The sequence below is a fragment of the Muntiacus reevesi genome, chromosome 16, assembly GCF_963930625.1.
Source record: "Muntiacus reevesi chromosome 16, mMunRee1.1, whole genome shotgun sequence".
NCBI lineage: Eukaryota > Metazoa > Chordata > Mammalia > Artiodactyla > Cervidae > Muntiacus > Muntiacus reevesi.
Window position 1 is genome coordinate 12281200 of NC_089264.1, and position 15394 is coordinate 12296593.

The 15394-nt window shown below is 35.9% G+C and overlaps 1 protein-coding gene across 7 annotated transcripts in view; it reads right to left on the reverse strand.

Moving 5' to 3' along the window:
* Nucleotides 1–15394, reverse strand: part of ANK2 (ankyrin 2) — a 679395-nt gene that overhangs the window by 126573 nt on the left and 537428 nt on the right. For all 7 annotated transcript variants that reach the window (XM_065907336.1, XM_065907339.1, XM_065907337.1 and 4 more), the window contains exons 6-9: nucleotides 15032–15217; nucleotides 11546–11644; nucleotides 10116–10214; nucleotides 3186–3284 (exon numbers count right to left, since the gene is read on the reverse strand). In XM_065907336.1, coding sequence (XP_065763408.1) covers nucleotides 3186–3284; nucleotides 10116–10214; nucleotides 11546–11644; nucleotides 15032–15217 — 483 coding nt within the window. The remainder of the gene's footprint in view (nucleotides 1–3185; nucleotides 3285–10115; nucleotides 10215–11545; nucleotides 11645–15031; nucleotides 15218–15394) is intronic.

Below are 15394 nucleotides of genomic sequence, written 5' to 3' on the forward strand. Positions count from 1 at the left end.
TGTATGAGTATGTCAGGGAGTGGTACAAGTAACCAGGGAATTTCTGGTGCATAGAGGTGAGGGCATAAGGTGAATGGGGACCGTTCAACGACTGGCTAATGGCACCAGCACAATAAACACTTTTCTGGAGCTGGGCTTCTGGAGAGTATTCACTGAAACAGAGGAGGAGGTGGTTGGACAGAGGGGAGGTTAAACACAGAAATTACAGAGGCTTTACAGTGACTAAACTGAGAGGCCAAGTGAGAGGATCTTCTACTGCTCTCACCAAGATTGTTAAAACCACCAATTGGAACAGAGGTTGTGGGGACTTCCCTGGTGGTCCAGTTGCTAAGACCCAACACTCTCAATGCAAGGGGTCCAGGTTTGATCCCTGGTCATGGACTAGATCTTGTATCACAACCAAGACCCAGTGCATCCAAATAAATAATGGATACATCTGTCTTTTGTTTTTGTTTTTTTTTTTAAAGGATGAGTTGTGGAGAAGAGTCACAGTTTACTGAGAATTTGAATTTTCAAAGAAAGAGGGAGAGTGACAACTAAATAGATGAATATTTGCTTGAAGGAGGAATAACAGATGATACAAACCTGGGAGATTTTCTGGAGAGGGAGGGAAGATAGTCTGGTGTTAGTTGCCGTGGCCCTTTCCAGGCTAGTGGTATCACCTCACTCCTAGATGGTTAATTCGTTTTCTTCTGTTCCTTACCATAAACATAGTTCTACTCTTTGTAACTAAGTTCTTGTCTATCTCATCCATGTAAATTCCAAGCTTCTTCAAAATACAGATGTCATATTATTTATCTTGATAGTCCCTTGGTGTCCAGATCACTGTTTAGCACATTGTAGCTACTCACTATGATGGATGCATGCATGCTCAGTCGTTTCAATCATGTTCGACTCTTTGCAACCCTAAGGACTGTGCAACCACCAGGATCTCTCTCCATGGGATTCTCCAGGCAAGACTACTGGAGCGGCTTGCCATGCCCTTCTCCAGGGGATCTTCCCGACACAGGGATCAAACCTGCATCTCCTGCATCTCGTGTATTGCAAGCAGATACTTTACCCACTGAGCCTCCTGGGAAGCCCAGTTTGATGATATATGAATGATATCTGATTTTAAAAGTAGGCCATTAAAAAATTCCATCAAGGTAATCCATAGTCTTCATTAGTGATTACAATTACAGGCAAATTCTGCAGATGAGATTATTTAATAGTTTGTGGAATGGCCTATCTGCCTACCCTCAATTTGATACAGGTCTTTTATTAGTTATAGCATGCCCCGTCTGAAATTTTGTTCTTTCCATTTAAATTTCAATCTGTTTCCTCAACAAAATTTTCCTTAATTATGTACGCATTACTCAGCCCAAAATGTTGCATTTTAAAGACAGATCTTTACAACATTCATAGTATAGATATAAGAATGAAAATGATGCAGATGATTTATTCTTTATCTTCATATACTTCTGATTTGAAGCCACCCTTTCAGGACCTATGAGGCACATCTCTAAAGACTGAGTTCATTCTATACAAATTTTGAGCCTGTGGGCTTGTTTTTGCTCCAATGATTTCAATTAAATATTTAATTATAACATAAATTGAAAAATATGTACTTGTGTTGGCTGCCTTATTTTTCTCAGCTTACCCTAGTTAGAGCATCGGTTGATATGAATCATATTCAGGGGATGGAAGAAATGCAATAGGGAGAAAATAAAAGAATTGTCGTCTGACTTTCTGCTGTATTTAAGGATCCAAGTGTTGTTACATTTCCCATTAAATAACTCTGTGATTATTTTCAGACTGTGTCTCACAATATCTTCTGGTAACCCAAAGAAAATATCCAATAAATCAGCTCATCACTCTGTTTCTGTTTGTATGGATAAGAGTTTTCCTCATGGCTGGGAATATTGATGAAATGAGACCAAAATATACTAGATGTACTATGCCATAGAGAACAATATGCTTGTTTAATTGTTCTCTGTAGCTAGACTATCCTAACTTTTGCTTTTCAAATCACCTATTAATCCCAATTATAATCAACCAACACCACTGGTGAGTAATTCTTTTTAATAGTATGTCTAAGAAATAAAGATTGGAGAGACAGAAATCTTATCTTGTATTGCTATTTGAACTTCTTTAAAACATAACTTTATACGCATTTTATAGCCATCTCAAAGTATCATAAAAATGTAGACTAACAGAATGTTTAGAAACATTCTCACATATATAATATTCTCATTTATATATACTACAGTAATATTCACATTTCTATCTACAAAGAGAACAGCAGGTAAAAATGTAGGAATAATCTCAAGTTATACATTTAATATAATATAAAGTTGGCTTAAAACTCAACATGCAGAAAACTAAGATCATGGCATCCAGTCCCATCACTTCATGGCAAATAGATGGGGAAACAGTGGAAACAGTTACAGACTTTATTTTTGGAAGTTCCAAAATCACTGCAGATGGTGACTGCAGCCATGAAATTAAAAGATGCTTACTCCTTGGAAGAAAAGTTATGACCAACCTAGACAGCATATTAAAAAGCAGAGACATCACTTTGCCAACAAAGGTCTGTCTAGTCAAAGCTATGGTTTTTCTAGTGGTCATGTATGGATGTCAGAGTTGGACTATAAAGAAAGCTGAGCACTGAAGAATTGATGCTTTTGAGCTAGAGTCCCTTGGACTGAAGGAGATACAACCAGTCCATCCTAAAGGAAATCAGTCCTGAATAGTCATTGGAAGGACTGATGTTGAATCAAACTCCAATACTTTGGCCAACTGATGCGAAAGAACTGACTCATTGGAAAAGACCCTGATGCTGGGAGGGATTGAAGGCAGGAGGAGAAGGGGGCAACAGAGGATGAGATGGTTGGATTGCATCACCGACTCAATGGACATGAGTTTGAGCAAGCTCCGGGAGTTGGTGATGGACAGGGAGGCCTGGCGTGCTGCAGTCATGGCATCGCAAAGAGTTGGAGACGACTGAGTGAACTGATACATTTAATACATCTCAATGCATGTATTTTTAAAATAATTTTTAAAGTTTGATACCTATAACTCATTCCTCAAACACAACTATTGAGCAACTAGAATATGTCCAGCTGATGCTTTGATTTTAAGAATAGATATTATCAAAAAATGTCATAAAGAGTTTGCGAGACACCATCTTCCTCATAACAACTCACCTTTGTCCTTGCCAGCAAGGGAGCGCCCCGCTCCAGCAGAAGCTCCACCACTTGGTCATGCCCACTTCTCGCAGCACAATGAAGGGGTGTCAACCCATCCTGCCAAAAGAATGAAAGATAAGGTTTGAGGTCACTTAAAAAAAACAAACAAACCAAGATCGTATCTGCTGCCATCTTGAAGAGAGGGTTTTCTAAATTTAGTCCCAATGACTCAGATCAGTGATAGAACTGCTATCAGTTAAGTGATAGAGAAGAAAACTTAAGAGAGAAAACATGATAGAGAGATCTTGATAGAGAGAAAGAGAAAGGCAAAGACAAAACAGAAAGAAGGAGAGAATAAGAGAAATCCCATGTGTGGAGGTTCAACGTAAAAAAAAAAAAAAAAAAACAGAAAAAAACTGTGGCTGGTCATGAATTTGCATATTTAGGAAGATGGAGAAGCAAAGTGTGTGGCATTTGTTGAACTTCAAAGTCCTACTTGCCTGGAGCCACCCCCAGAGATGATATTTGATGATTCTATTTTCATTCTGGTTATCCTAACACAGCTCCTAAAAATTCTTCTTAATCTCACTTGTCCATCTATCTTCTCTCTTAAATTATCACTTTTGATAAATTAATCTGAAATGCTCCATGAGCCTTATTTTAAAAGGGTCATTTTTTTTCACCTTCTTCTAAAGGTTTCTGCTCATATTTTCATCATTTTACAAAATACACAAAAGATTAAATTTATTATCAGTAAATAGCATTAAAATAGTGTCAAAATTATGGCACAACTGCATGTTACACTATTTATAAAACTTTCTGACCTTGATAATGTCACGGGTAGTTTTTAACTCTAGGGCAATCTCCAATACTTTGGCCACCTGATGTGAAGAACTGACCCATTGGAAAAGACCCTGATGCTGGGAAAGATTGAAGGCAGGAGGAGAAGGGGATGACAGCGGATGAGACGGCTGGATGGCAGCACTGACTCGATGGACATGAGTTTGAGCAAGCTCTGGGATTGGTGATGGACAGGGAGGCCTGGAGTGCTGCAGTCCATGGGGTCACAAAGAGTCGGACACAACTGAGCAACTGAACTGAACTGAATCTCCAAGTACCCTCAGTCTTTTGGGCTTTATTTCTCTTTAGGGCAACATGGCCCAAGAGCAGAATAGATGGAAAATATGATATAAGATATGTAAAACAAGATATAAGAACAATAGGTAAGAAGCAAAACAGAAAATAAAACTGTGCGTACATAAATTTACTAGTGATTTCAGATTTAAAGGAAAAAAAAAAGGATTGTCTCAGGAAAAGAAGTTGGGAAGGTATATAGTAGAGAAAGTGAGGGATGACAAGCAGTTAAGAGGACTTTAGAAGCTTCTGGTTTATCCAGAATTTTAATGGCCTATTCTTTTGTGTCTCTGCTTCAGTGACCGCTATCCCTGGGTTATGTTTTCCTCCTAATAAATATCACTCATCTGGATTGCAACACTCTTCCTGATCCTACATTCTGTGATGTCTAAGTTACCTATCTTCCATTTGCCCTTTCAGATCTGTGCTCTGCCATTCTCCACTGTGGGCTTTCTGCCCCCTGGCTTCTGGCTGGGGTTGGCCAATGGGATACACAGCAAGACAGGGAAGCAACCTCCTGAAGGGTCTCCTGGGTCTGGCAGTGACTCTTTAACCAAGTGTGCACTCCCACCAAAACAGCCTTCTGTGTACAATGCTCTCCTCTGAAGGGCGGAGACCTCTTCTCCTTCTCACCTCTCAGACCTAGGGTTGGTCATGAGCCCTGCTGGTCACTAGCCCCAGGGGTATGCCACCATCCCTGTTGCCTCCCCTTCAGTCCAGCTCCAATGCTGTAAACAAGCCCTTGAATAATCTCTATTCAAATTATCAAATTTGAGTGTGCCATTTGATTTTGGCTAGGACCTTAATGATAACTATTCCTTGCTTTGTTAAATCTCTTTGGCCAGTACTGAGATACTAATAACCAAAACAGACCTTGCAGTTTTTGGGTATCTGGGAACTAGCATGAAAAGACTGTCTTTTCAGCAAAAAGTATATATAAAAACTACTGCAGTTGGGATGCCAATGTATTTTAAAGTTTGCCAAAAGAAACTTAAAAGAAAAACCGTGTGGACAGGTGATTACCATGATGACGCATTTGTATACTGCTATCTCAGCGACTGGTGGTGGACGTACTGAGCACGGGTTGCTGTATTCTAAGTGAAACAGCAATTAGATGCAACTATATGTCTCAAACGTGTTCTTGGTGCAGGCTTCATGAGGTCTAGAGTTTGAGAAATCCAACACAGCAAATGAACACATGACATGCATAGTCCAGCACGTAGTCTCTGGAACCACAGCTCTGGGTGTGAGTGTGTGTTGGAACAACCCACCATGGGTGAATCTGCCTGAGGCTCAGCTTCACGATATGCTGCATGAAGATGGTTTTTCTTACCCAGTTTAATTTACAGCCTTGTTTGAAAGATGAAGGGATGCTATTCCAAATCACGTTTAGAAAAGGCAGAGTATTGTTTTCTATAGATTGTATGAAATATTCATTGCATGATCATTTTGAAACCTCCAAAATGCTCTCAGAACAATAGGAAAATATGGAGCACACTTAATAAACCCACCAGAATAGCAAGGAACTGTAAGGGTTAAATAATCAGTTCTACTAATAAATATTACAATTTAGTGATGTAATTTATCTGCCTGTATAAATGATATGTAAATTGTATCAAATTCAAGTTGCCCAATAATATCAATCTGGGAAGATTTGGGATATAGTCTAAAAAATACAGTGTCTCAAAGTACAGCATCTCATCCCCTGCCCCAAATCTTTATCAAGATGTTTTGCGTTCAAGAATACTTTAAACTCTTTTTACTCTTAGGAACTATTACCTGTTCATTACCTTTTTTTTTTTTTACTTACTTTCTTAAGACCATATTTGAAGATTACCTTTTCCCCCGTTTCAGCGTCCCCTCCCCTATGTTCTCTTCCCTCCACCACATTGGAATCATTTCAAATCACACTGCAATGTCTGTAATTCTTAAAAGGACACCATTTATCTGGCTAGTAACCCACAGCATTAGCTTCTTACAACCATTTCTCTTCTCATCTTTTCCTCTCCTCCCTGTCAGCTTAGATTATTCTTCCAGCAGTGTATCCTGAAGTCTGTGTGTTAATATAAGTTCTGCTAATTCCTAAGCTGTGTGTCCTTGGTTAAGTTACATAACTCCTCTGAAACTCATTTTTTCACATTGGTAGTCTCATTTCTCAATTGAAACCACCATGTTTTCTCAACAAGAAAACAATAATACTTGGTAAGTTGTTAGGAAGATGAATTAAGATGATATTAGCATAGTACTTAACAGGGTGCCTAGAACAGCATGTGCACACGACAACTTATAGGCACTGCTACCACTTTAATTATTACTTCTAATAATGAGTAGCAAGGGTGACCTCTTTTTCTGATGCATTGGTTTTCATTTATCATCCTCTAATGTTTTCTGTATATTTTTATTGCTTGCATTGAAATACATCTTTCGATATTTTAACCATAATCCTTATAGGAAGTATTTCCACATTTAGATAAAAATAAGTTTAAAAATAAAAAAGAATAGTGCCTTTAATAAAAGTTGAATTAATAATATCATGTTTAACTAGCTATAACATTTTGTTTTAACATGAAAATGAGGTTGTTCAGACACCAGAAAACCAAGGCTCTGGTGAAAATGTCTTAAAGTTTCACATGAGATTCTAGTCAATGATGAGAATGCCTCTGAGATGGAAAATGTCTCAATGATTGATATAATGCTAGTGAAAGTGGAGAGAAACTGCAGATATGATTTTTTAAATTGCTCCAAAGCCTTTACATATAATATTACAGAATAATGTTTATATTATTTAAAATTCCATCTATAGACACATTATTATATTACCTAAAAAGATAGTAAAAAACAAATACAACATTAAAAAATTTTTAAATATATTTTTAAAGGATTAAAGAAAAACAAACTATGAATTGGCCTCCTGATTCCAAACATAGTCCTGGATTTTCAGTATTCACCTCTACGTGATTTTACTTTTGGTAAGAAGGATACAGGTATAATAACTATAGCCAAAACCTAAAGAATATAACAGCTTTCAAAATTGTACTTTAGAAGTGAGGAAATACTTCGCTTACAGAAAAAGCTCAGTGCCACCTTCAGTACTGTGACTGATCCTAGGGTACACTGGATCAGTTTGCGCAAATTGGTGATAGTCAACGTTTTGCCTAGCTTTTCTCAGTTCTGCATCTGTGATATGACACTGGTAGCTCGAGTTGGCCATGATACAAGAATGGAAGCATTTACACCATGCGGATCACCAGAGGGAAAGGCTACAAATCAGAGTCTATAGTTTATTTTTTTGAAGAGCTTATTATTAAACTTTTACCAGTACATGGTTAACCTGCTCCCTTGGGTATTCTTGATATGCATCTCTGAGTACAGGGACCTAGTCTATTAACAGCTGTATCACTAGGGTTCATAACACCAAGTAGGAAACCAATAATTATTTGTTTAAGGAAGGAATGAACAGAAGGTCTGCACAATGTGTACAATTAGAAAATCTATTTTCACTTTATAAATTCCTGAGTGAAATTCTATTTATTTGCTATATCTAAAAGCTATACTGGATGAAATACAGTCCAAATATTCCCTATAAGAAGAAGAAAGCAATGCTTACATTGACAGAACTAGCATAAAAATCTGTTTCTTAATATTCTTTTTATGAAAAAGCAATGCTCATTTGCAGTTACACTTTTAAATCATGTATGAAGGGCAAGCAAATTAGAGCATATTGTAAAGGACAAAGCAAATATTGTGATGATCAATAAAAACAAAATCAATTGCCTCAATAATGAATGAATACACCAGAAAAGCATTAATAAGAGTAACATGCATCCTTAAAACACTGATGAAGATAATTTTTTTTTTTTTTTGCATTTACAAAGTGCTGTCTTTACATTGGTCCTCTCAATTACTAGAGTCTCAATAGAGACAGACAGGTAAGTGTAAAGGGACTCATTATGTAAGTAATGTACTTAAAGAAGGAGGTACAGAAACTTTTTCTTTCCAAAACAGAGAACAAGTAAGCAAAGCATGTGACATTACATGTAATTATTCCAAATTCTGCATACCTACAGCATAGCAAGAGAAAAGGCATGTCATCAAAGCAAAGGGTAGAAACCAGAGAAGATCCTGGTGGAAGACACTAGACACCATAGCAAAGATCTTGTCAGACAAAGCAAACCATTTCAGAATTCCCACGTGATAACATGACCCAGGTGCTCTGGACCAAATGTCTTAGAGAAATGAGATTTAAAAAGCAACATATTCTAAAGTCATTAAAACCAAATTTTAGAGTCTGGGACTGGTATAGTTTCTAAAAGCTCAAAGATGATAAGATTTATTAAAATATTTTTTAGTGTTAAGATTTGCAAGGGAATTAGGTTAGATCTTTATTCCTTCGACTATGAGAATGCAGAGTCCCAGAATTAAACAAATGACAATAAAATATCACAAGGGACATATTCTATCTACTAACTTATATAGACTTCTTCCATCATACATTTCAGAATTTTACATAATATGGATGTTTAAAGTTTTGCTTAAGTCTATGATTAATCAAATGTATTCGAGAATTAACACTGAAGTACTAGAATTAACACTGATGTACAATTACATCAATTGTACATCATTTCCATAACATGATAAAAATTATGAGTAGCTAAGTAATTTATTGGTAGTTCAGCTGGTAAAGAATCCTCAATGCAGGAGACCCTGGTTTGATTTTTGGACTAGGAAGATCCTCTGGAGAAGGGATAGGTTACCCACTCCAGTATTCTTGGGTTTCCCTGGTGGCTCAGATGGTAATAAAGAATCCACCTGCAATGTAGGAGACCTGGGTTCGATCCCTGGATTGGGAAGATCCCCTGGGAGAGGGCATAGTAACCCACTCCAGTATTCTTGCGTGGAGAATCCCCATGGACAAAGGAGCCTGCTGGGCTACAGTCTATGGGTTGCAGAGTCAGATACAACTGAGCAACTAACCACAAAGCACTTAAAAAAATACCTAAGAGTTGATTCTCACACAACCCTATGAGGTAGGTAGTAGTATTATTAGACTAACTAAGTTTAGAGAAGATAAGTAAAAGGTTAATATCTCTCAGTTAGTAAGCAGAAGTAGGATTTGAAATCAGGTAGTCTGCATTCAGAGTCTGCACTTTAAACAGTTGTATTGTCCTGCTATCTTATTATCTAGTTTTTGGGAGTGCATAAAAACTCAGAGTTATATTTTACTCAAAAAATTTTGAAATGAATCAAGGGCACTGTCTCTTGGCAAGTTGACATGAGTAAAAGTGCAACATAGTAAAAACTGTATGCCTTTTTTTCCATAACCTTAGCCACAGATCTTCTGCTCAGATCCCTATAGCATAGCCAGTTAAGAAAAATGACTTAGGAATTGAAAAGTTCAAAAGATTTTCAACATGTTTTAAAATATTTTTATGTAAAAACCACACTCTCATAGCTTAATGTGTCCTAATGAGTTTGGGCTCTTGATATTTATGGCTAGCCAAATCACAGATGAGCAAGTTCAATCTTTGATCTTTGTGCCCAGAAAATCAGTAAGCAAGAACTTGAAAAACTGTCTCCTTGAGGAGTTAGCATTGTGCTTCTCTGGGTACTTATGAGCAATATTAGGGCCACTTTATCATGTAAAACCTTTATATAATGTATGAAGTTTAAATCAAATCCAAGAAGGTAATTTCCTTGAAAATGCATTGCTTGTGTTAAGGGACTGGTATTTTAAAGTGCCTGCTAAAAGAATACAAAAAATAATAATTGAAAGAAAAGAGACACTCAGGAAATGGAAAGAACAGAGACACTCACGCGAGTTTTGGCATCAATCTGAGCACCGCGATCCAGTAAGAGCTTCACCATGCTTGCGTTTCCCCTCTTGGAAGCCACGTGCAGAGGAGTGATTCCATTCTACACCGTGCAGAGACCAGACAAAAACATGTTGGTATGACAGGGCATGGTGGTGATGGCTTTGTGCTCAAGAGCACAAAGGAGGTTGTGACCTATTTTGCAATTTTATCCAAGGTTTCTATGGCTTCAATGCTTTTGATTTTTAAGGAACAAAAAAAGCACACAAACCATATAGCACTATAGAGAATGAAAAATACAATGAAACTGCTTAACTAAGTTAATCAATAACTATGACATATGTACTAAATCTACACATCACAGTAAAGAGAAAAAGGAAGCAATTTTGCATAATAGAAGCAAAATTTCAGATCCTACCTAGGATAGAGCCCTAGTCCAAAGTCTATCTTTCTTAAAACATTCATGCACTTAAAGATTCTGGGATCCTCAAGTTTGCTATGATTAAAAATGGAATACACATGTACCAATAAATAACCAATGGAAAAATGACTCTTAAAAACATCTTCTTCAGAATAATTCAGTATGAAAAACTTGAAAATAACTCAATATAGTTTCAGGGCAAAAGATTTCTAAGGACAAAGACACTGTAAGCATGAATTATATGTATTTCTTTTTCTTGGCTATTCTATAATCATCATGATGTCAAGGATACATACCTTGTCAAGGATATGATTTTTTGGTATGGTATGTTTTTGCAAAATCAAGTATTGCATTTACAGTATATTAAATATACTGAATTTTATATCTGTCATGTAAGTGAATTCTTTCCAATGAAAGTATACCATTAAACCTATAACACCTCGTAATAACTTTAGCTAATAAGACTCCTCATATGACCAAATTCTCAATTTATTTTAAAAAATCCGTGTCAAATTATGTGCCCTACAATCAGTTAAGACATACTATAAATGTACTTATATATTTTATACTGAACATTTTAACAGTTTTTTACTGACTTGAAGATTCTCATTCATGATTCATGGTGTGACCTTTAAATGTAACTGCTCAAACTGATGTCAGAATCAACATCCTCCTTATCGAAAGTGATCTGCATGCATGTGAATTTATACACTGTTTTTCACTTGCTGGGTCATAATGACTTCCTATGATTTGAAGAGGAAAAAAAAATGGAAAATCTAATTTCTCCAGCACAGATAAATCCATTAAGAAAAAAGAAATAAAATCTTTATCACTGTTTATTTTTGCTTCAGTAAAATGCCAAATTCCCTGGCAGTTCAGTGGTTAGAACTCTATGCTTTCACTGCTGAGGGCTCAGTTTAATTCCTACTCAGGGAACCAAGATGCTGCAAGCCACACAATGTGACCAATCAATAAATAAATTAAATTGAAAGAGAAACTATTTTAATCCATACCCTGGCTGTGAAGTCCACAGCAGCTCCCCGGTTTAGAAGAAGAGTTGCCACGTTGACGTTTCCATAGTGGGCAGCGATGTGCAAGGGCGTGAATCCACTCTATGAAAAGCAAAGCAGACCGCAGTCAGTCAGGCATTTCACCTCCATGGGTTGTAGTCACTGGGTTAGTGAAGAAAATCACATGGTAACTGTCTACCTCACACGTGAGCAAAGCAAATCAGGTCATAAACGCTTTAATAAGATTTTTGAGTGGTATTATTTACATTTAGTGGTAAATAAGTCAACACAAAAAGGTCAACAAACATCCTATAGTTCTTGGCAACATTATTTCTAATTACCATAACAATTTATTTATTTATGAGATTGGTTGTTTATAGAAAACCATGTTTCCTGAGTTGACTTAGCTTTAAAGCAAAACAAACTATGATTAAACAACATTATTTTTTCAGCCACAGAATATAACTATGAATAAAGAATGTTTTCTACAGAGAAAATCTCAAATCATCTATTTTTAAAGTTTGTGTTTTGGTTTGGGTGTTTTTCAAAATGAAAAATAGCATTGGTTGATACTGTATCTTTGGAACTATGAATATATTGTGAGAAATTCTTACAGAAGATATATAATTTCATCCCACATCATTTATACTATCCTGATATTTCTATCCTCTTTAACAAGTGAGTTTTGTCAGTCTATATTGTTATGAAAAAAAGTTTAAAAAGCAAAAGTTAAACAATACACTAAATAAGAATATAAAATAAAGAAAAAAATTACGTGGAATCCAACTTTGAATGTTCATTAAACTAAATTTTATCAATAAGACTGATATAAAAAAATAAGAAATTAAATAAATCATATGAGCATTAGAGAACAGTTTACTCTCAGAGCATTTTAAAAATGAGTCTGAAAATCTTAAATAGAGAAAAGCATATTTCCTTTCATTTCTGCTAATGAAAGCATAGTTAGAAATTTCTGCCATTTTCACAGCAGAAGCATATTGATTCTTTTCTTATTTACTGTATTAATAATTTCCATTGCTTAATAGAAGGTAATAGGGACAATAAAGACTGCTCCGGTAGAACTGGGTACCAAATCCTGCAGTTTTGAGGCCATCTTGCATTGCCGTCTTTAGTTTGAAATGAATTTTGATATACACAATATTGTTTTTAAGAAATGTTACTCACACACATCACAACCATTATTTTCCTATTCACTTGAGGACTTTGCTTTTAAAATGGCCTAAATAAGTATTCAGATACCTTAGGTAACAGAAATTCCTCTGTGCTAGTAGCCAAATTAGCTGCAAATAATTTCCGACTCTAATGAAGCAAGATACAAAATAAGAATAGCAACTATCAATCCAAAGCCTACGCTTGCAGTCATGATATTTTTATTTTGTGTCTACATGATGCCAAATATTCATGTCAATATAGAAGAAAAAAAATCAGCCTACAGCCTGGCTGCTATTTTACAAAATGTCAAACTTTAATATTTTAGGAAATAATTGACTAGATGTTTTTCATTTTTATCTTGATATTTCCTGTCACCCAGTCATATCCTGAACATGCATCTATTATTTGAGTTACAATTTAATTTCAGAAAAACACAGAGACCACTGATGAATCATTTTCAAATTATTCAAGTATAATAATATTATTTTTCCCATTTTCAGAAATAAACTACTTTATTGCTTGACACAGCCTCATTGAAAATCCACAGTGATGCCTCAGGCTGTGACTCTTGATCAGCATGAGGCTGGTGTAAAGCCCCTTAGGAATCCTTCCCTGATTAACAGAGATGGAAGGCTCAGGTCACGATTCTACAGGACTGTGGATGAAAGGGTTTCTCTTCTTTGTTATTCTGTTGTCCTTGAAGAAATACTTTTAACTCAGTAGGTATCTACTCAAATTGCTGCATAATGATTAGAACCAACACTGCTTTCAAAAATGTAAACAATTACCAAAAATTACTTATAAGTAAAAAATATTAAAATCAGTAATTAATTTGTATCAATTTGTATTATTCCAGTCTTGAGCAATTTCACCAAGCAGTTGGGCACTTTTTTAAAAAGTCTCTAACCTAAGATTTGGAACAGAAGAAATGATATGAATAAGTCTATTCACATCTCAATAGATAAACTTGTTAATAAACAGGTATTAGATTTAGAAATACACTACTAATACTAGGCACAAAATTCCCATAGGTCCACAACCCAGTGATCATATGAAATGTTAATCTAGAGAATTTCCTCAGCAAAGTGAAAATCAATCTAAAGAAACAGTCACTTGCCTTTGAAGGCTAAATTTTATAATACAGGTTAATTTTTTTTTTCAGGTTAATTTTTATAATACACTTTCAACGGTTTTTTTTATTAGTGCCTCTTGATAGCAACAAAGAGAAACCACTACACACACACACTCACTCTCTCACACACATACACACACACACTCTAAACCAAATGCTCTTATTGATTTTGTTGGTGGATGGGACTTACTTAGGTATGTGGAAAACAGATGATTTCATGACAACTATTATCAGATAACAAGATGATGAAAATATTTTGTTCATGATATGCTCAACATCATTACTGATTATATACAACGTGGTAAAAAATTGCAAAAAAGGGCAATTGCAATTAGACAAGAGGATGAAACACTCAGAGCAACCTCCTTAAATTACACTTCACTAGATTCTAAACAGAATTCTCATTAAGAGAAGGAGGTCACATCTCTTATTGGCAAAAAGTTAATAATAAAGCTCACTTAGTAAAATACACATTATGGGACAGTATTGTTTCATGTTCTACTCTAATGAGATATTTAAATAGTTATACTGATTAATAATGTTTCAAAAATATGTTATATTAAAATTTTTGAATTACCTATTTGCCCTAATTACGGGCAAAGTTTCCAAATTAGTTTCCTAATAATGAAAGTTCTAATCATTAGTATGAATTAGTGAGCATTTATTCTAATTGGACAAAAAATACAATAAAATTTTAAAAAAGATATATTTTGGTATAACTGCAATACTGTACCTCGGTTGTCCTATTCACCATCATCTGAAGCAGTGTTGTGTGGGAAAAAGAGGGAAGATATTACACAGTGCAAAATTAAGGAAACAATCAACCTGCTCTCTGCCATTCCAGCATGCCAAAATGCATTCTACTTAGCAAAGGCAACCATAACACCACACAATACAGTTGTATCTTTCTATTTCTATTCCTGTTATTTTTTATCATAAATAGAATAAATAAGATTTCTAAAAAGCTTCACCTTTTAAAGAAAATTATCTTATAGGGTTCTTTTTTGTTTTCTTACTGTACCCAGTAGACAGTCTCCTTATTCTGAAATACCTCTGAAAGTAATTTATCTCTTTTGATGACCAGAAGTAATTTTGCATCATCACCATGGCCTACTTCTTTATCATCCCCCAGGAGGAAGCCGGCAGCTGAAGAGTTCCTGTCCACAAACACGGGCAGCTTTTACCTTGGATTGGACGTCAGCGTTGTGATCGTTCTGAAGCAGGAGGGCGGCAGATTTGGTGTCATCTTTCCTGGCTGCAATATGCAGAGCTGGCAGCCTCACTTTCCCTTTGGTGTCGTTCTCCAGGAGGATGGCCACGGCCTGGTTGTGACCCTGCTGGAGCGCCACCGCCAGGGGCGTAAAGCCATCCTGGGAAAACAGAAGGAAAAAATTTCCATCAACTTTGGGAAGCCTGGGAGTCAACTCCAAGAAACAGTGCATCTAATTTTCAAATTAAAGATTAAGATTGACACAAACATTGGAAGGAATAAATATTACTGTGAATACTGAAGCAACTTAGAGTCATTTATCACACTATGTACTGGC